This window comes from Geospiza fortis, unplaced genomic scaffold, assembly GCF_000277835.1.
Source record: "Geospiza fortis unplaced genomic scaffold, GeoFor_1.0 scaffold94, whole genome shotgun sequence".
Taxonomy (NCBI): domain Eukaryota; kingdom Metazoa; phylum Chordata; class Aves; order Passeriformes; family Thraupidae; genus Geospiza; species Geospiza fortis.
In genome coordinates, this window is record NW_005054394.1 from 2,007,636 (window position 1) to 2,028,171 (window position 20,536).

General features: G+C 36.5%; 1 protein-coding gene across 1 annotated transcript in view; it reads left to right on the forward strand.

Annotated features, from left to right (window-relative positions):
- Positions 1-20,536, forward strand: part of KHDRBS3 (KH RNA binding domain containing, signal transduction associated 3) — a 58,609-nt gene that overhangs the window by 28,187 nt on the left and 9,886 nt on the right. The window contains exon 6 of the mRNA XM_031060883.1: positions 11,058-11,140. Within this exon, the coding sequence (XP_030916743.1) occupies positions 11,058-11,140 (83 nt within the window). The remainder of the gene's footprint in view (positions 1-11,057; positions 11,141-20,536) is intronic.

The following is a 20,536-nucleotide window of genomic DNA, read 5'->3' on the forward strand; positions in this document are numbered from 1 at the left end:
CTTGTAGCTCCATAAGGGAAGAAGTTCAATGTTGTTAATGTAAACATGTATGAATATAACTTAAAAAAATCAGAAGAAGTTAATGTAGTTCATTAATTTTGAGGAAGAATACTTTAACAACGTGCCTAAATTTCCCCTGACTATACTTGACTAGTCGAAGTGGGCACTGCAAATTAGTGGTTCTTTCACAATGCTTTCCAAGGAATCAGTCCTCATTGTACACCTGTTTCCAGGACATATATTCTAGAACACATAGAGAGATGGTAGAATAGAAACCTCTTTGAGTAACTTCATATTTCTTTATGATCTGCTATTTATAGAATGTGTCTATAGAAGGGATGTGGAAGTAACAGCTGCTTGTCTCAGTATCCTGAAGTATGCTTCACTTCTGGGAGAATAATTAGAAAATATCACTGTACAGAAAAATAGTGCTGCACTAAACTTCTAAAAAGAATTTTCTTTAGAACTGGATCACTTATCTACCAAAAAAGATACCTTAGCAGGGATAGATATAGTTAGATAGTTAGATAGATAGATGTAGTACTTAAAGCTGTAGTTGAAAAAGCAATCCTAGATGGTCTGTTTTTCCTTAGAAGAATGTTTAGCAGGGACATAAGCCATTGGTGTGCTGCATGTTCAGTGTTAAATTCGATGCTTGGTATTTTTTACCTGTCCATTTGCAGTACATTATCTAAATGCCTTATCTCTGTCTTTTACCGGTTAAGGGAGCATGGTATGAGTCTTTAGTAGTATTTCTGTGCCTTCTTTACTAAATCTTGCTTAGTTATATCTAATACTAAAGCATTAGTTTGCCAGCCTGAGCAGAATAAGCTCTTGTTGATTGAGAAGTGTCTGTAGAGTGAGAACATCAGAAACACTGAGGGGTGTATCAAAAACTATTTTAATCACCATCAAAGCTTTGGAGACTGAGATATCCAGAGAAGTTACAGAGAAACCTTTAGAAGTGTATTGGGTTTTTGTGACCAGGTTTTGGTAGCAGATGGGTGCAGTGGTGGTTTGTGTGAGATGCTTCTGGAAACTTCTGCTGTGCCCAGCAGAGCCAGTGCCAGCCAGCTCCAAGGTGGTCCTGCTGATGGCCAAGCCAAAGCCCAGCAATGGCGGTGCTACCTCTGGGATAATGTATTTAAAGGAGGGAAAAATTCCCAGTCTGGAGCAGTCTGTTCCTAAAGGACTTCACCCCATGCAAGGTTCCTACACTGGAACAGTTCATGATGAACTGCAGCCCAGGGGAAGGGCTCACACTGGAGAAGTTTGTGTTGGACTGTCTCTGTGGGAGGGATCTGATGCTGGAGCTGGTGAAGAGTGGGAGGTGTCCTGTCCCTGAGGAGGAACAAGCAGGGACAAGGTGTGGTGAGTTCACCACAGCCCCCATTCCCATCCCCTGCATTGCTGTGAGGGAACGAGCAGAGAATTTTGGAGTGAAGTTGAGACTGGGAAAGAAGGGAAGAGTGCTGTGGAAGGTGTTGCTCAATTGAGTTTTTATTTCTCATCATCCTACTCTGATTTCATTGGTAATAAGTGAATTTACCCTAGTCGGGTCTGTTTTGCCTGTGACAGTAACTGGTGAGTGATCTTGAGCCGTGAGACTTTTATGTCCACCTGAGGATGGGAGTGACAGAGTGGCTTTGGTGGGCACCTGGTGTTCAGTCAGGGTCAACCCACCACAAGAGGACTTTCTATTGAGGATTGCAAAGTCCTGAGGATTCATGAAGCTTTTCTTTCCTTAGGCTTACAAGCTTTTGCTTTGTACCCATTAAACTAATGTGCTTTGTACCCATTAAACTGTGCAAGTCCAGGAGGAAGCAAACTGTGTGTGGATGGAAGCTTTGAACCCTCACTCCTGTAACTGAATATCTCAAAGGCGATTTAGGGCTTTCAGTATGTAAAGTCCTTGCCCATTTCCTCTGTTGAGTGCTATTAAATCTACCTTGTTACAGACAATGAATTACAGCTTCATTTTTTCCTTCACTCCCTTTGCTAACTCTGTGTAGTCCTTGAAACCAGTGAATTTTTAACATCTGTGATGAACTCAGTTTTGCCTCCTGCTTATCCTGATATCTCTCCTTCCTCTACTTGATTAAGTAGCTGGTTTTTTTATAAATAGTTATTTTCCAAATAGGAAAGAGAATGCCTATTTCATTCCAAAAAACTGCAAGGTTTACTTCTGGAGGAAGTATTTCACATAGGAAAAATATCACAGGCAAAAAGTTGTTCATTTGAGATGCATTTTAATGTAAGAGCAAGAAAACTGGGAACACTGCTGACCGCAGGGAAGTGTTCCAGAATCTTGCCCATTACAGAAAGCTCTGCTCAGAGTGAGCTGCCTCTGTCTTCTGTCAGCTTTCTGGGGTCTGTGCATTGGTGGCCTTTGAATGCTTTGGCTTTCTCTGCAGAAGTCACACAACATTCTGGGCTAGCAGCAATAGTGGCATGTCTTTCCAGTTCAATATAAGCACTTTTCCCACTCCACTGTTGCCAGTCTCATTTATGTATGAGTCTCAGCTGCAGGACTCATTCCTCCTGAGACCCCACCACACTGTTAGTACCATGATGAAGCTCTTGAAGCCACTAAATGACAATTCCTTATCATTTTCTCTGAAGACTGACTCTTTAATAGCTGTAGCATCAGCTTATATAGGAAAAATTCCAGCCTCTACAGCCAGCCAGCTTTATAACTCACTGTTCTGGTTGCTGTGATAAACTTTCTCTGAAGACTAGCAGGACTCTCATTTTTTTTGCTCAGCTGCTTAGGTCAGGAGAAAGCATGTTGTGATGTGTGAAGCATGGCCAGGGTTATTTTTGTAACAGTTGGATGAGGGAAACCGGGTGGATGCTGCATTTGTTGAAGAACTTACAGATGGTTTCAGGAACATTTTTCTCTTAATTAAATGGGATTTTTTTTCTCTATTCATTGAACTATACTGTGCAATAGAGAAAAAAATATTTTTATGAATTTTTAAGCTGACAACTTATTCCATTATGATAAGAAATAGAAACTGTATTTAAGTACTAGCTGTAAATTTTAAGCTTTTCTACAATTTTCCAAGAAGCAGGAAATTAGTAGCGGTGTAAGGTCAATTCCTTACCAAATGTTGAGTCAAACATGGGTTAGAACAGAACTGCTCAGTCTCAGTTACTGCCTCATCACATTTGTTGCTCTTGGCCTCGTCCTGCTGTTGTCTTCTTCTCAGCTTCCAACCTTTGAGGCTTTTTTCCAAATTAGCAACACGGCAGTGGGACTGAAGCTTTTTAAGACTAGATTTTTAGTTGATGCTGTTTTCATTTTACAAAGGCAAATATTTTGCAAATATTCTGCCAGTCTTTCACTTCTGTACTTTGCATGAATATATTTGTGATGATGCTGTGTCAAGTCCTGTTTTGGCTGCTTAATTGTGTTAAATGCAAAGTGAGTTTTATCTGAGTTCATAATCACACTTTTAGGCATTAAGAACTTTAAACATGGATTTAAAACCTGTTGCACTGGCAGTATGGAATGTCTACATTAAAAAAATAACTCATCAGTCCAGCATGTTGTGACCAAGACTTGCTTTAATGCTACTTTGGAAGGCTGTCAGATCTGAATATTCCTCCCTGTTCTGGGGAAAATTTGTGTCAGAGCTTTATTTCTGATTTTGGCCAATTTATATATGTTTCCTTGTGTTCAGAAAAGGGTTAACTCAGGGGCAGAGTTTTCTGATGTACTGACCACATATGTAATTTCTAGCAGCTAAAGCTCTAATGACATTGCTTTGTGTATTAAGAAATGGAACCAGGATGGCATGTCTATCAATAGGAGACCAAGGGAGGCTTTCTAATGTTAAGTAAATTGTAACTTAAAAAAGAGCATTGTGAATTATTTCTAATTAGATATCAAAATTATTTTAACTTGGATACAGATACAGGCCACTCGAAAGGATGTACGGAACAGTTGGATACAAAAAAGTTACTGATAGCAAGAAACTTCAAACCTACTCTTTAAAATCTACATTTAGTTATTTCTTCTTTCTGCAAAACAATAAAGGTTAGGGATTTTTGTAAGATTTATAGTTCCTGAAACATTCATATGTGGTATTTCCAGAAATACGCGGCTTTAACTGATGAACAAAGCACACCTCAGACTCAAGATTGTAGTTCTCACACTAGGTCTGTGTTGTGGGACTGTAATTAGCACTGTATGTGTACTGTGAAGAACATGTGTATTACAGATATTACAATACTATGAGACTGTTCTTGTCCTGTTTCCCATGAGAAATGGGGAAGACCCAAAACATTACCATAACCCGCTGTCTAACAAAATCTCACCCAAAATAATGAGCAGATGGTGTGTTGCTCTGTCTCTCTTCGTAAGAAAAATCTCAGTATTTTTCTGGTACTGGAAGGCCTGTGGTTCAAGTTCCTGTTACAGGTATTCATATTCCCTTGGGTCTCTCTGGAGATGATGTGCTGCCCACTAGGATACTGTCCCAGCTTACACAGCACTTTTCTGTCCTTTTGGTTTGGCAGGAAATCCTACAAATTTGGTAAGCCTCGTGGAAAGTTGATTCACAAATAATATTTGTCTGGATGGCTAAGAAATTAATTTCATGATCCAGTCTGTATTACAAAACATGAATGTAGGTGTCCATTAGATAAAAGAATAATTGCAGTCTTACTGTTTACAGGGGAGAGCCCATTCCATTGAAAAACCTATATCCTGTTATTTAGTTCACTTCCTTAGAAAACCAGTGCAAATTCTGTTTTAATCTCCAGCCTTAAGCTTGAATTCTGTGTTTCCCTATTGAGATCATAATTAATTTAGATTTTGAAAAACATTAGGATTAATGTGGAAGCAGTTTCTTGGAGCTATTAATACACTGCTGATTTTGAGTGGTGAACTGTTTTTAAAGTAGAGTTTTCTCATTAACATTCACTTGCTGTTTGGGGTTGAAGAAGGTAAGATCTGTAGGAAAAAAAAAGAGAAAAATCTCTGTATGCCATATTAAAAAAAACCAAACATTTTTTTATTTACAAATAAAGACTTCTTGAAGTTGAGGTAGTAAATATTAGTGAAAATAAGGACTAGTCCAAATGGCATAAGACTTTGAAAAGAATTTAAATTCTCGAATGGAGTTCAATTATAATTTCAGTGTCACTTTGCAAGATTTACACCATGTTTTAATTTACCTTGGTTTTGTGAATGTTGATAGGTTCCTGATGATGTGCAGCATTTTAAATCAGTGAGTTTATCTGCTTAGTAGTTTGAATATGAAGCTTTTTGTTTGGGTTCCTGGAAAGGGCTTGAATTAGCTTCAGTCTCTAAAAAGCAGAGAAATTATCATTTGTCCATTCTGTCCCTGTTCCCCTTTGTGGATAATGTTGTGGTTTCCATTTAGGTATTGTGGCATTTTCTAAGCAGTTTATTCGCTGAGTTCTGGCTTTTTAGAAGTGCTAACACTGTTCTTTAATTCAGGGGGAATTTGTGTAAGACTTTTGGAAAGCAAGTTCATAACATGGCTTTTTCTGGCTTTTTCTTCCTGATACAATGTTCTTTTTCATAGTAAATAGGACAAGCAAGAAGAAATGAAGGCGGGGGGGGGAAGGTTTTATATTTTAAGCCCTTCAAATAACTGGTTTGTTTCATTTCAAATCTTGTATCTTCTCTGGGGTTTTCAGGATGAGATGGAGAGAGAATGCAAAATGTTTCCATTTTCCCAGGAACTGGGGTGACATTGGCTGTGGAAAAAGTGGGGTGATTTGGAGAAAAGGCTGAACAGCTTTTCCCATTGCCTAACTCAATGTTCACCTATAAAAAGTTCCCATAAAATTCCTTTCTAAGTATTTTAGTTTAAGCTGCTTATCTGAAACTTGGTATTATTGAATGAGTCCTCCTGATTCTGGCACTGCTCCCTGCTGTTGTGTATAGGAAACCAGACTTGCTTTGGTCTGATAGTAATTTGGTTTAAATGTTGCTGTCTATATTCATTAGCAACTCCTCAGGGTTTTTTTGAGGTGCATGAAAAACAATCCACTCCTGCATTTCTCGTTCTATGAAAACCTTATTTGTTCTGGTTGGATATGCACTAGGCTCCTTCTGGATGAAAACAGATGAAAATCTCCAAAACAAGAGCTTACAGTCTGTGCATGTTTGCTTCTAATGTCCTTGATGTTGGTGCTCAGACTAAAGATGGTTGTAGCTACCCATATTTGTTCTGATTGCCTCATATTCCCTGTTGATTAAATGAGGGGGGGGATGTTATTCCTATGTAACAAAATGGCTGTTCCTTCCCTTTACAGTTCTAATTTGCCAAAAGGAGTTCATTGCACTGATGTTGTTTTGTGTTGTCTCCTTCAAGTTAATCTCTGCAAAAACTTTTTTTTTCTTTTAATTTGATAGTTTTTATCTAAAAGAAATATGTGAATGTGCTCCTCCAGTGTTCTGGGATAGTATAGTAGTGTAAGTATTAATTTCAGAGAATGATGAGGAAAAGAAACAGTGTAAAAAGAAAACATTTTAGCTGTAGTGGTAGTGTCCTTATTTTTTTCCCTTGGATGGATTTCCTTAGATGGGAACAGCTGGAAAATTGATTTCTTATTGATTTCGTGATCTTTTTTCCCAGCTCTGCAAATGGCCTTTCTGTTAAAAGCCACTTTTACCCTCTTCTTTCTTTCTGTTTCTCTGTCTTGTTCTTTGAAACATTGTTCATTTTCCTTAAAGAGGTTCCAAACAGTAGTCTGTCATTGTCACTGCCAACAGATTCCAATTTAAAACCACCATTTCCTATTCTCCACTTGCAAGGGTTTGTTCAGAGTACTATTTTAATTAAAAAGCACTGATGAGCAAGGCTTAGCATGATTTATAATGTTTTGGGGAGTGCAGAGGTTGTGGCAAAGATTGCTTTTATCATTTTTTGACCCATGATAGTAACTTAATATATTCAAATGTTGCATATTTACACATTGCCTTTGATTCTATTAATGAATAATGTCTGTTCTTTACACGGAGCAATTACAGCTACCAGTGCTGCTCTTTGGATTTATTTCACCTGTGGGCACCATCACTGAGACCACTGCAGGCAGAAGCTCTCTTTAAGTGGAAACACCTATAGGTTGGCTTAATAAAGGACTTTATTATTAAGCTTTGAGATTTTACAAAGTAATTTTCATATTATTTTCAGATGATCTTTGTTGTAACTCTAGCTTTGCTGTTACTTTGGGAGAAGATTCTTAAGCCTGAGGTCAAGGCAGTTGCTCTTGATACCTTCCTGATGGATACTTCAAATGTTGGGTGATAAATACCTGTAGTTTAAAAGGACTTCAGCATTTTCAGCTCTTTTTCCCCACATTTCTGTTGTAAGCACAGACTGTTCAGCACACTGGCTGTCTTTTGATCAGACTAATCTGATAAGAGTTAAGTTTTCTGGGTGTCCTGAAAAGCAGAATAATGAATAACAATGGAAAGGCTTCTGTTCATGGCATGAAGACATGATCTGGTGTGGGCTTTTGGGTTTTGAAGTGGGAGATGGAATATGGGTTCACCAGTAAACTTTCTGATATCTGAGTACATTTAGGAAAAGCTATTCATAGACAGATGTAGTATGAATAGAGAGGGAAGTCCATTGTATTACATTTCATAGATTGAAGGAATACAGACACTGTCATCCATGCGAAGAAGAATAATGGCTTTAAATATGAAAGTGAATGCTTTTATAAGTACAAGGTTCTTATGAAAGTATAATTCTTTTGTTATTACATAGAAAGAAATCTGTATAGCAATGCTTGGGCTTAGTAGAATGTACTTAGTACAAAGGTGTACTTCAGTACAGGCTTTCTGTGTGTGTAAGTTCATTTCTGTCCATTTTTATTATATATGTGTAAAAATGGTAGTTACTTTCATTTAAGTTAGCATGGTATTTTATAGCACTGAAATATGCCAGATGGCCAGGGATATTTCACCTAAACACTAAATAAAGTTAAGGAAAGCATTCAATGAAGCCACTAGAGGTCTGATTCAGAAAGAAAATACTCAAGTAGCATGACTTTAAATTAAAATTTTAAAAATTCTGTCTTGGTTGACCTTGTTTGTAACCTCCTGAAAGAGAAAGTTTTCAAATACTGCATGACTAAGAGCAAATACTGTCAGACCTAGTTCAGGGAAAGCTCTGAAACATATTCCAGCTTCTCCTGCCTAATTGCTACTTCAAAGGAATTGTGCAGAGCCAACACATATTTTGGAATTTGAATATCTTATTTCTTAACAGAACAAGCTATTGAGAGCAAACGTATTTTATTTTTGGATCATGTTGCACATATTTATCTTGTTTTTAGTGTAAACTTTGTGGTTTATAACTGTAAATATTAGGAAAAAAATCTTTCCTGTGAGGGTGGTGAGGCTCTGGCACAGGCTGCCCAGAGAAGTTGTGGCTGCCCCATCCCTGGAAGTGTTCAAGGCCAGGTTGGATGGGACTCTGAGCAACTTGGTCTAGTCTGGTCCCATACCCTGTCATGTCCCTGTCCATGACAGGGGATGGGACAAGATGATCATTAATATCCCTTCCAATCCAAACCATTCAGTGATTCTATAAAATACATCAATAAAAGATAATAGATCTATTTAAGTAGATTATAGTAATCTCAAAAGCCCAGGTTGACAATTTTACTTCTAACAGGAGTCCCACGTATAAACCACAAACCAGATATCTTTCCATACAAGGCTTCTAAGAACCACCATCAGCAATATCATAATGCAAGGCTTAATTTCAGCAGTTGCCAGCTTATTAACACATGGAGTGGTGAACAGTGATGAATCCTGGGCAAAAATTCTCTGGAAGACAAGAGCTAATGAACGAAGTAGTTCAGTCTGATACAGAATGGACCTCACCCAAATTTTCCTTTTGTTCTACTGAACGTCTTATGAAGAATCTTCTCTTTTCAAATTTATTTTGTTCCTCCGTTTTCAAGAAGTCATAGAAACACCATAACTTCAAAGCAGTCTCTTACCATCTTTCTTTCATGATCTATTTTTTCAGTAAAATAGTTAACATAAATGTGAAAGAGAGGACTGATTGCTCAAGAGGTCTCTAATGATTCTTCAGGGGCAAAGCTTTCCTAACACATTAAAAGGTTAATTTCAGTCCTCCACTTTTATTTGTTTCCACTGCTGGATGTGCCCGGTTTGAACTTTGAAAGGGATGTGGAAGGGATTTGGAAGTTTAAGGGATGGCTAGTTCACATTTGGGAGAGTCTATGAGAGGAGACCAAATATCATGTAAATGTTCTGGAACAGAGCAAAGAAATTGGCTCAAGGCAGCTTCTGCTGTTGGTCAGGGTCTGTATTGTTAACAGATGTCTGTGTATTGCATCAATAAGTAATAAAATGCCTGTTTGGAATAACTGCCAGGAGGCAATGGGGTTGGGGTTTAGTCTGTGGCTTATCAAGAAAAGCCTTATCTGATGGGCAAGAAAATCCTAAGAGTCTGTTTTAATTTTTAGTTTCAGGGCAGTGAATTACTGAAAGACAAAATGCATTTCCTTCTTTGAGTGACTATTTATTCATGGATCCCCATGCAACTGACAGTTGAACGAATCCTAGTTTCTTCTTCCAAACCTCTAAATAAACTCACTCAACTGTGCTGGCAAATGTTCACAGACACCCTTCTCCTAATCACTTCTGGGAAACAATCATGTGCACTGATCTAGCAGTGCTGAAACCCTATTGATAGGCAGGTTGCCTGTTTTCCATAAAAGCATTTTCAAAAGACTGGGAAACTTGCTAAAAACTCATAGGAAATTAGGTTTTCTGTCGGTTGTTTTGAGGATGTCATTGCCTTCTGCTATAGCAAGCTGTCAGATTCCCTTCATTGGAGATGTTTTCTACTAGAGTTAGACAATCCATCATTTGTCGTTCTGACCTAAATTGATTGATACTGATTGTTGGTTTTGTTCTCTGTCACTGCTGAAAGATTCTTAAACATTCCATTTGTGAAAATGTTTGTTCTTTCATGAGGCTTTATCCTTTAATTGCCAGAGCTGGATACACACTTATTCAGAAAACACAATTTTTATTTTTATATGTATATACACATACACACACACACACATATATATGTATATGAAGAATGATCCCCCAGTCTTCAAAGTGTCTTCTCATTAGGTGATTCCCATCTGGCAACATATTCCTGAATATCCTCTGAGGTCTTTGTCATATTTAGAGAGGATTGAGTATTAGGATATTCTAGGAATCGATGCAGTAGATGTGCCATTTCTGCTTTTCCTATGTTTAGCTCACTTAGGTGTCTTATTGGACAAAACAGTAAATTGATGACAGTTCTTCAGATTTGTATAGCTCATCCTTCTCTGTGAAAACACATAATCACTGTTGTTTTTATCTTGAACTTCTGTATGGCTGGGGTCAGTAGTTTCTTCAAGTTCTTCAAATTGAGCACTGTTTTGAGAAGAGTGTTGCATTGTATACTTAAATTGTGTGACTAATGTGGAGAGAAGTAAGAAATCCTTACTTATAGTTTCTTCTTCAGTGCTAAACTCCCACAAGTTGAAATGTATTCAGAGGGCATTCAGAGTAGTAAAATTATCATTCTTGCTAGTCTTATCTCTAGGGAAGTCCTTTCCTATCCAGAATTACATAGAATTGAATTTATTGTCCATAAATAAATCAGCTACCTAAGTCAATTGTACAATATTTATTCAGATGTTCTGACTCCTGAGATGCTTCCCAGAGCTTTCTTGAAGATCAGTAGCTCACTCAAACTCAAGAACATGGAGACATGAAATGCTTTTACTGTCATCTGCACAAGCCCATGTTAACTGAAAAACAAATGTTTCCAAAGCACATTGCCAATAGCTTAAGATACCTTTAAAGAAATAATGATCTAAGATGTATAGGTAGGAGTAATCTCAATATTCAGATTTTTCCATTTCATGTTGTACATATTTTATACATACATTTCAGCAGAGTGTTGCCTTTGACACGTAGAACTGGGTTACTGCTCTGTTTCTGGAGTGTGCTTGAAGTTAATATTGCATCTTTTGTGTCATTCCAGGAGTATGATGATGGCTATGGAGCTGCTTATGATGAACAAAGCTATGATTCCTATGATAACAGCTATAGCACTCAAGCACAAAGGTAAGCCTCCAAATCAACTGTAACTGCATTTGAAAAATTCTGTGGTTGGCCAGTTAATTTTACTTAGAATTTTTAAATTTCATCTTAAGCAGTAAAAATTTTATGAGAGGATTTTAGAAATAACCCCCATGTTACTTGTCTTTAACATCACATAAGTATAAAAGGTAAATTTTGAGAGGCTGAAAAGAAACAGAACTGAAAACTTGTACTAGTTTTAGTGATGCCAAATCCTAAATCAAAGTTTTCAAAAGTTCAGGAAATTCAGGGAAATTTAATTCAAATTCATTGTGGGAGGGAGGAGTGGGTAAGGAGGTGAGAGGAGAAAAAAGACAACTTTATAGAAGATATAAAATTTTGTGAAACACAACTGGTTACATTTTCTTACACCTTTATGAAGTTATATTCAAGTATTTTACCTATATTTAACTGTAAGAGAAATGCACTTGTCAGTTTATTTTACTCCACTGTGGAACTCCTTGTGACAAATTTGAAGCTCTTGCTATTTGTTTTCCTTCTCCCACTTCATTGTCAGCAATATTTTTAAGCACTTTTGATTTTTTTTTTTAAATTTTGCTTTCTTAAAGGAGTCATTATTTTGCAATTCCATGAATAACAATATGACCCAACGATGGGAAACATGCTGTGAAGTAAAACTACTTCTTTTATGTGGTTTGAACTTCATGGCAAAAATCTCATTACAAATATAGCAGCTTGGATGATCATCTCCACTTCTGGAAACAGAACTTCTGTCCACCTTTTACTGAGCTGTAATTCATTTTCATTCTTTTTATTTTCATTCTCTCAGACCAAGCATTCATAATTTGCTCAGTAGTAGATGTTTTAATGGCTTTGACAATGTCCTGGAATTCTATGGCAAAGTTATGACTTGCCTCTGAGGTAGGGTTACTGAGGTTCTTGTTGATAAATCCCTTGTAGTGAATTAAACTGAAAAGTGTATTTGATGCAGATTTCTTTTACCTTCTGCTAAATATGTAAGATTTATAATGCAGCTTTATCTGAAATAGTACAGAATTGTTCATAGCAAAGTTGAGAACAAAGCTGTTTACACCTGGCATCTGCTCTGCTGTAGTGTTGTCACACCCAACTTCAGTTTTGTTGTGTAAATGAATATTTTTCTGTACTCAACAACTTCGTCGATATGAAAAAGCATAGTGGAAAGTTCAAGTGTCATTATTGTTGAGAACTAAAATAATCAAATTACCTTTGTGTGTGATACTTGGCTCCTACAGACTCTAAGCTTGATAAAAATATGACTTAAGAAATCTGCAGTGTAGAAACTTCAAAATATGAGACTCTATAGAGTGTTACATTTCAAGAACAGTTGCTGGTAATGGATTTTTTCCCCAAAAGACAATTGCCATAGTCTTCAACTTTTATGTTGGCAATTCTGTTCTGCCTTCTTGCTTGTGCTGTAGGTAAATGGGTTTATTGCACACAAACATTTGGACTTCATTACAAAGTCATTTGCCTGATTCAAAATTAAACATTTCTTGGATTTGATTTTTTTCCCCCACATTAAGAAGATTTTCACTGAGATTTTCTTCCTTTGAACTAAAATTAGGAAAAAAGTAAATCTCCCCAGGAATGAAATTGCTCTTGTAAAGGATTAATACATAAGAATATGTATAATATTCTTAGATATATTTGCACATGCTTACCTGTCTAGAAGGAGATATTTCATAAAATGATTGCTTTACTGTATATTTTACCCACAGTTTCACAAAACATATGTTGTTAGATTATAACAAATTTGTTACCTTCTTAATGATTATTTGACATTTTCTCCCTAATTCTATTTAGTGCTCTGTGTAAAAAGAAAACAAGAAATTTTTCACTTGCACTTTTCTCACAGGATATCAACACTCATTTTCTGGCATATTTTCTGGCTTGGCAGAAAGATTTTTAGGATGGTATTGGCAGGCAAAAAATAATAACTATAAACAGCCATCTGAGTTACCTAGACCAGCATTCCTATCTTTAATCTGAATATCAAGTGGTAGCCCATATTGCAAAATATCATTCTGTAACCACAATGAGATACTTATCATATTTAAGAGCATTACAAAGCCCCTACTATGAAGGAAATCAGGGCAAAGTGCGTTGTTTTCATAGTTTAGCCTTTTTTATTCTTGATTTTTTGCCCTCAGAAATCATGGAAAGAAACTGCATTTGCACATGGAGAGCAGTGATGTGTTTAAAATGCATAATTTGGTGACCAGCATGTGGAAATAACTTACTCTTTCCTTTTCTAAGCTGAAAATAGTTTGAAGTAATAGTATTTCTAGTATTTCTAGTATTTCTTCTGATACTGATTCCTCTAGAAATACTGTGACATTATTGATACTGTGTATTAAAGAGGAAATCTGAGAAATAGGTAGTAAACTGAAAATGAGTTCTCTGATTAAATTACTTGCAGTAGTTTTTAGTACATGACTAATTTTGAGTGCAGGAACAGGGCTTAATGCTCACAAGTGTACAATGATGATATGTGATATGGCAGTAACTGCTAAAATTTTCATTTTTGTTTTAAATATTTGGCTTATTTAGTGATTCCTCTGTTAAAGATAGAAAATTGCAATAGAATCCAAAATATCTTGAGGAATTTTGGAGATTTCTAAGAGGTTGTATGACAGCAAATCTTTTGCTGTAGATGCACAGGAGTGCATGCTCCAAATTCAGTCTTCAGCATGACACAGTGTGACTCTCCTTTATTGCTCTTTTAATCTGGACATTGCAAGGGTATTTCCCATAAATGACCAAATCTGAGTTAGATTAGGATGAGTGACATGTTTAGATATGAAGATTAGGAAAATGTGTATTTCTTTGTGCATTAAGGTGGTTGAGACTTTGTTCTGCAAATAAAGTATTCCATTCTGTGTACTAACTTCTTGCTGTGAGCAGTTTAATGGTATTTTATTTGACATTGTGTGAATCCTTCCTTGTGCCTGGCAAGCTGAAGTTTGAGTTAAAACCTGCCACATCACTAACAAGAGAGAAACATGAGAATTTTGAGTTATCTATCTTAATGCCTTGTAATCCTATAAAAAACGTTGTTTTCCTTTAGAACATTTTATTATCCACTGTTGCTTGTTCATGGAACAAAGCCCCAAATAGTGCTTCAGGATGTCCTTTAACAGAATTATTTTTTATGGTGGAAAAGATTTAGAGCATCCCTTGAAGCTGTACTGTGCTTTACTATATATCTAATTGATTTTTAGAAGATTAAATTACATGTATAGTTTTTTGCAGAGCGATTGTTAGATAATTTTATCACTATAAACTGGTATGTTTAATAAACTGGATTGTTTAGTCTTGTTATAAAAAACTGAAACGATCTAAATTTAAAAAAAAAATGCACTTTCTGGAAATCAGAGTAGCAAATTCTTCATAGAATCATAGAATAGTTTGGGTTGGAAAGGACCTCAAAGATCTTTTAGTTCCAACCCTCTGCCATGGACAGGAACAACTTCCAGTAGACCAGGGTGCTCCAAGCTCCATCCAACCTGGTCTTGAGCAGCCTTTGCCAGTGCCTCACCATCCTCACAGTAAGGAATTTCATTCTAATATCTAATCTAAATCTCTCCTCTTTTAGTTTAAAGCCATATCCTCTTATATCACTTCATGCCCAATATGCAGTGAGTCTTTAGGGTTACATGATATGCAGTAAAGGGCACATTATGTAATCAGGAATTCCTTCATAAAATTTCTCCTACATATATATTTATTAATTTCATGTGTGCAGTTTATACCAAAAGCCTTGTCAGAATCTTATGGTAAAATATGAATCGGAGTTGTGAAAGCCAAACTGTGACTCCTGGTGCTGATATTTGCCTATGTCAGACACATGTAGACTGGTCACCACCATGTATGCATGCTTACACAACTTAGGTCACTCTTAAAGGACTTCCCAAGCCTGTCTAGAACTGTAATTATTTACTTGGATTTATTTCAGAAAGTTGGAGGTGCTTTAATGGCCTGGTGTTAATGCTAGAACAAATTTCTTATGAAAATTCAGCTAATAGTATTGTGGAGGAATCAAGAGGATTTAGTTGAATCTTCATTTAAAACTGTAGCTTAAACATTTTCAGCATGAAAAAAACCTAGTTATTTTAAATCTCTGAAATAGGCTTCAAATTGAGCCAAAGTGCTTTTGGTCCCTTGGTGACTCCGTACATGATCTGCACAAGTGTTTGCCAGGACTATAAGGAAATGCGAGGCAAAGGGAAATGGATGCTAATAAATCAATTGTCTCTGTCAGCTCCCTGTTTAATGTTCTCTAGAATACATAAGATTTATCACTGAGGAATTGTAGAATAATGGTGGTGTATGGAAACAAAGTCCACCAGGGAGATGTACTACATCATTTGGATTTAGCGCTGCCATCTGCTTAATGGCATGGAGATGACTACAGAGGTACTTATGATCAACCATTCATAGCAGTGACAGATGCTGCAGAGAGTTAACATGCCAGGGAATGAGGTTTGGTGCTGAAATCCAGATTATGTGGCAAGGTTGCTGAGAAAGGGGGGCTGGGTTTCTTACCTCTCCAGTAGCATTAGAGAGTTTACTGTGTGATTTTACATTTACTGTCAAGAGAGGATGGCTAATACAGTTACTGTAGTGCAAAAAAGAATGTGTACAAACCCCATCTGTCTGCTTTATGCACTCAGAAGTTTCAAAGAACTTCTTCAGGCTTGTCTGCTAGCATTTAAAATGGGATACTTTTCCTAGGGAAAAAAAAATAGGTTTTTCTAGATTTTATTTTCAGCCTACAACAGAGATCAGAAGCCTAAACTATAAGAGGAACACTCTATGTACCTGTATGCCAGTGTCTGGTGAGGGACAAGAATGATTCATTTATGTAGCAATGTCATTTTGTGTTATAATTATAATTCATAATTTTAAAAGTATTTTAGATCTTCAGTCGAGGTGATCTCACCTTCACTCTGTTGCAGAATTTAATCTAAACACACACATAAAAATGGGGAAATTTGGACGTGGAGAAATTGCTGGATTTGTTTAGTTTTCTGCATTGTTCTATGGTTTCCACATTTACCTAATACTGCTATAGATTTCTCTTGGCAGCAACCATTTTGCCATTGACTTAAACAGTGTTTCTCAACTGCTCTTTGTGCATATCTGACAATAATTACTATCACTTCCAATCATACCAAAATGTGATAAATTCAAATCCCTGCAAGTTGCCTGTGAGCCTTGGAGCCAGACAGTTAACCTAATCTGAGCTGAGGAAACTGGCAAATTCTTTTTAGTATACCTAAGTTTATTCAGTGCCCCTAAATCGTTCTGTGGTTGTTGCTGATGTGTTGGGAAGTAAGAATTACGCGCTGCAGCTTTGTTAGATCATTTGCTTAAATGCCTCTATGGAAAGCCCTAGGCATGAAAAGTGTGTCATAAGGTGTTATGAATTATATAATTGTTCAGGTTGGAAAAGACCTCCAAGATCAAATAAAATTGCCCAGCACCACCATGTTCACCACCAAACCATGTCCCAGGTGCCACACTCACACTTTTCAGATTTTCACTCTTTCTTGGGCAGCCTGTTTTAGTGCCTGACCACCCTTTCAGTGAAGGAACTTTTCCCAGTATCCAGTGTTTCTCACAGGGCAGAAGACCTTTCCACAGCCTCCTTTCAGGGAGTTGTAGGGAGTGATAAGATTCCCCCTGAGCCTCCTTTATCATCCATTACCTTATTTACCATTTATTTCAAAAGTGACTAATTCAAGACAAAAAATTTCTCTGTAATAGGGAAGACCATGCACAAAAACCCTGTGGTGTGAAAGGTTTAAGGAATTTTGTGTTTGGTAGCCTATGATAGTTAGCTAACAATGAGGAAACTGGATGTTGAGTTGAAAAGGACTTAGAAAAACACCTTGAAATCCAGCAGTGGCCATTGTTCAACTGATGCTTGAAGAATACAACTAAACTGGTCTGCTAAAATCCTTCAAATCCCTAAGTAGTGCTTTTTATATTATTCTAGAGGCACTTTAGTTACAAGAGAAGCTGATTCCTGGTATGTAGCTCTTGGAAATACCCTCCTCATTTCCCACTAGGAGCTCAAATTTTCAGGTGTTTTTTGAAACTATGCTTAGTAGTTATACAAAAGATGATGACATTCCTGTATAATAGGAGGATTTTCATGAAGAGCTGAGCATATGGATTTGAAATTGGCTTATGGAGATGTTGCTATTGGTATTTGAAAGTTAATTGCTAACAGTTTGTTTGTGATGCTCAGTGTTTTAAATTTACATTGTTGAGTTTGTCAGCAATCATGCATTTCCAGGATGTATAAATATGCATTATATGCAAATGAGTGTCTGTTAGTGTAGTTTTCCAAGATGTAATTCTCTCCATTTTAATGCTTGTAGCTGTTTGTATTTCATGCTTTGACTTATAAATCAAATCAGTCTGCAGGAGTTTGATTTCTGGGGATTGTGCAGAGGGTTGGCATTCTGTGTTGCTGTTGTTTATGAACACCTGGTATGTACCAGAGTGTACTGGAGGTTATAATTCTGTAAAATAAAGCCTTAAAGCATTAGCATAAATAAGCTAATGTAGCTTTTGAATGAAAATCCTGGCATGTAGTTTCCTTCTTAATTTTTGCTCTTACATTATTGAAAGAGATTATTTACTGCAGTTTTTCAGATCTAATTTTTCAGGTTTAGATAGATGTTTTCCTTTTCCTTCACATGTTAAGATGTGACAAGGTAAACTATTCAGAAGTGCCTTAGTAGCATAGATAGTTTTAATTGTGAATCTAGTGTATTTTAATTTTTCTTGAATTGATTTATAGAAGTCTGGTCTGAAATGCCAGTAAAAAGGAATATGACTAAGATGATTCAGCTGTAGTGATGGGAAAAACACAAGCATATCTCATGGTGCACTAATAAAACTGGAAAAGGTTTTTTGAATCCTCACGGTGATAGTGGTAGATGGCTTCACTGTTTAATAAATGTTAGGATTACTCCTCATCTGTACTAATTATAAAAAAATTAATTCATTTGGGTTTTTTCCCTGATTTTGCCATTAAATTTAAATGTGTTTGTGCCTCCTTATTTAGGAAACAAGTAAAAATGCATTTGGAAATAAATGTAGAAAACTGCTAGAAAAACTAATATGCAGGTGTTAAAGTAGTAAAAAAAACAGTAACATCAAATTACAAGTATTGAGGAATCAAGAAAAGTCATTATTTAATAAAAGTGTATTAATTTTGCATGATTGGTTTAATTTTACTTCGGTGATTTTACAGCATCTTAAACTTGGTGATTTTATTCCTCAATACAATTAAATAGGATTAGTAGTTGGTAGGATTTTGAATTTTTTTCCTTGACTGATTACAGAAGTGAAAACATGAGGAAGGGAAAGGTCAAAGTGGATCTTCCAAATACAAAATAGGAAAAAAAAATCATTTACAGGGAATATTTTGTAAACCTGAAGTGCTGTGTTGTACATGTTAGTGTAGCTTTTAAAAAATCTTAATTAAAGGAAGGCTTCAAATTAATTACAGTTTGTTTTAACAATAAGGTTCTTTAAGCTTGTAGGATGGAGGTAACAAAGAGAAAGGGAGAATACCCAGTTGCCAGGCATCAGCAGGATGCTGTAGAACTGTGCTGGATATATGGGCTTTGGAGACAGAACACGGATAATCGATCTTACAAATTAAAGTTATTCATTTAGAAAGGACTTCTCAAACATCTCACATTATAATTAACTTTCCAGCAGTTTGATTAAGAGATACAAACATTAGGAAAAGAGACTACATATTCTCTCCAGACTAGAGAAAGGTCATCTTAAATTTACATTTGCAGACTAGAGAATGACATAAAGATATATAGATATATATATAAGGAAGACTTTCTTATTTCCCTGGTGTGGGGTGAAGCAGGAGCTTCCTTAGAAACTCACACTGGGAAGCCAGTGCCTATTAGCTGAATGAGAATTCAGGCTGCATCAGCTCAGAACATATTTTTATCACAGACGTGTTTTTGTAGATGAAAATTTGACACTGTTTTGCTGGTTGACAGTCAACACACTTTGGCTGCTTACTAGCAGTAATTGAAAGTTGCAGTTTTCTCTCTGAGTACCCTGTTGTATTCAGTTTGCTTTTCAAGGGAAGAAAAATCTTCCTCCTTCCTGTTGGTAAGGAAATACCTACCTAATTGGGCAACTAAAAATTGGAGATGGTTGCAGGAAAACTTTATAATGGTCTTAATTTCAGTAGAAATATTGAGGGCTGTAAATTGTGCTTTTAAGCATGAGTTTGATACAGTTCAGGTATAGATGGTGAAAAATAATGTATTACTAACCATCACAACCACATTTATCTTGGTGTGATGGTATCATGAGTGCTGTATGTAAAGCACCTGAAACATGAGTATGGATAGAAGTAAGGGAGCTCACATGTGGCCAAGTAATGAGTCCTTGCACTTAAATGGATTGAATTGTCCTCAGGAGGAAGAATCCTGCCTTACTGTACTTGGAGAGGCAAGGTTTGGACCCTGCTGGTGCAGAGGATATTGGGGAAATCTTGGAAAGATCTTGAATATGGTAAAGCTTATGCTTATGCAGCCCTGAAAACAATTAAATCTAAACTTTCTTTTATCACATGAATTCCTTGATGGCGCTTTCATTATTTTTGAATTTTATAAAACCATGATGGAATGATACCTTCTCTCTCAAATGTTCTTCAATTTCAACTTGTAAGGCCCCAAATTTTTAGAAAGGTGTTGAAAATTGTACTGTTCCTTCAGTAAATTAAAAGTATAAGAAGGTATGATGGGTATCTTCTGGAGGAGTATTTGTGCTGATGGAATGGTGACAAACCACCTGTGCCCTTTTTGAGGACAGTGTGTTAGAGGCAGTGTTGTCTTGTACTCCAGTCTGTGACAAGTGACATCATTTTGGAACTCTGACAACAACATATGCAGATTTTGGGGGATAACCAAGAATTACCTGGAATAATACCCCAGATCTTTCCAGTATTGCAGTGAATAGTCTAAGGAATTTTTGGCTGATATCTCTCAGCTTTTCACTGGGCTGCTTCCACTGCCCACAGTAATTTGTCTTTTTGGAGAGAGAGGGAAGAAAACATCTTTTTCTGATGTTAATGTTGTGTCATGTCTTTTTCTCCATTTAGCAGCTGAAATATGATTGGTACACACCTGGATAGTTAAAGACTTCAAGTTTAGCTACCTATGGTAGTATTTCACACCCTGCTTTGCAAAGTAGACAGATGAGGTGTAGGGTGTCTGGAGGTTGGTTCTAATTCACCAGCCAAACCAAAATGCTGAATTTATGCAACCTGAGTTTTTAGTTTTTCTGATGGTACTTTCTTATTTAATGTAGTGAATTTTTGAC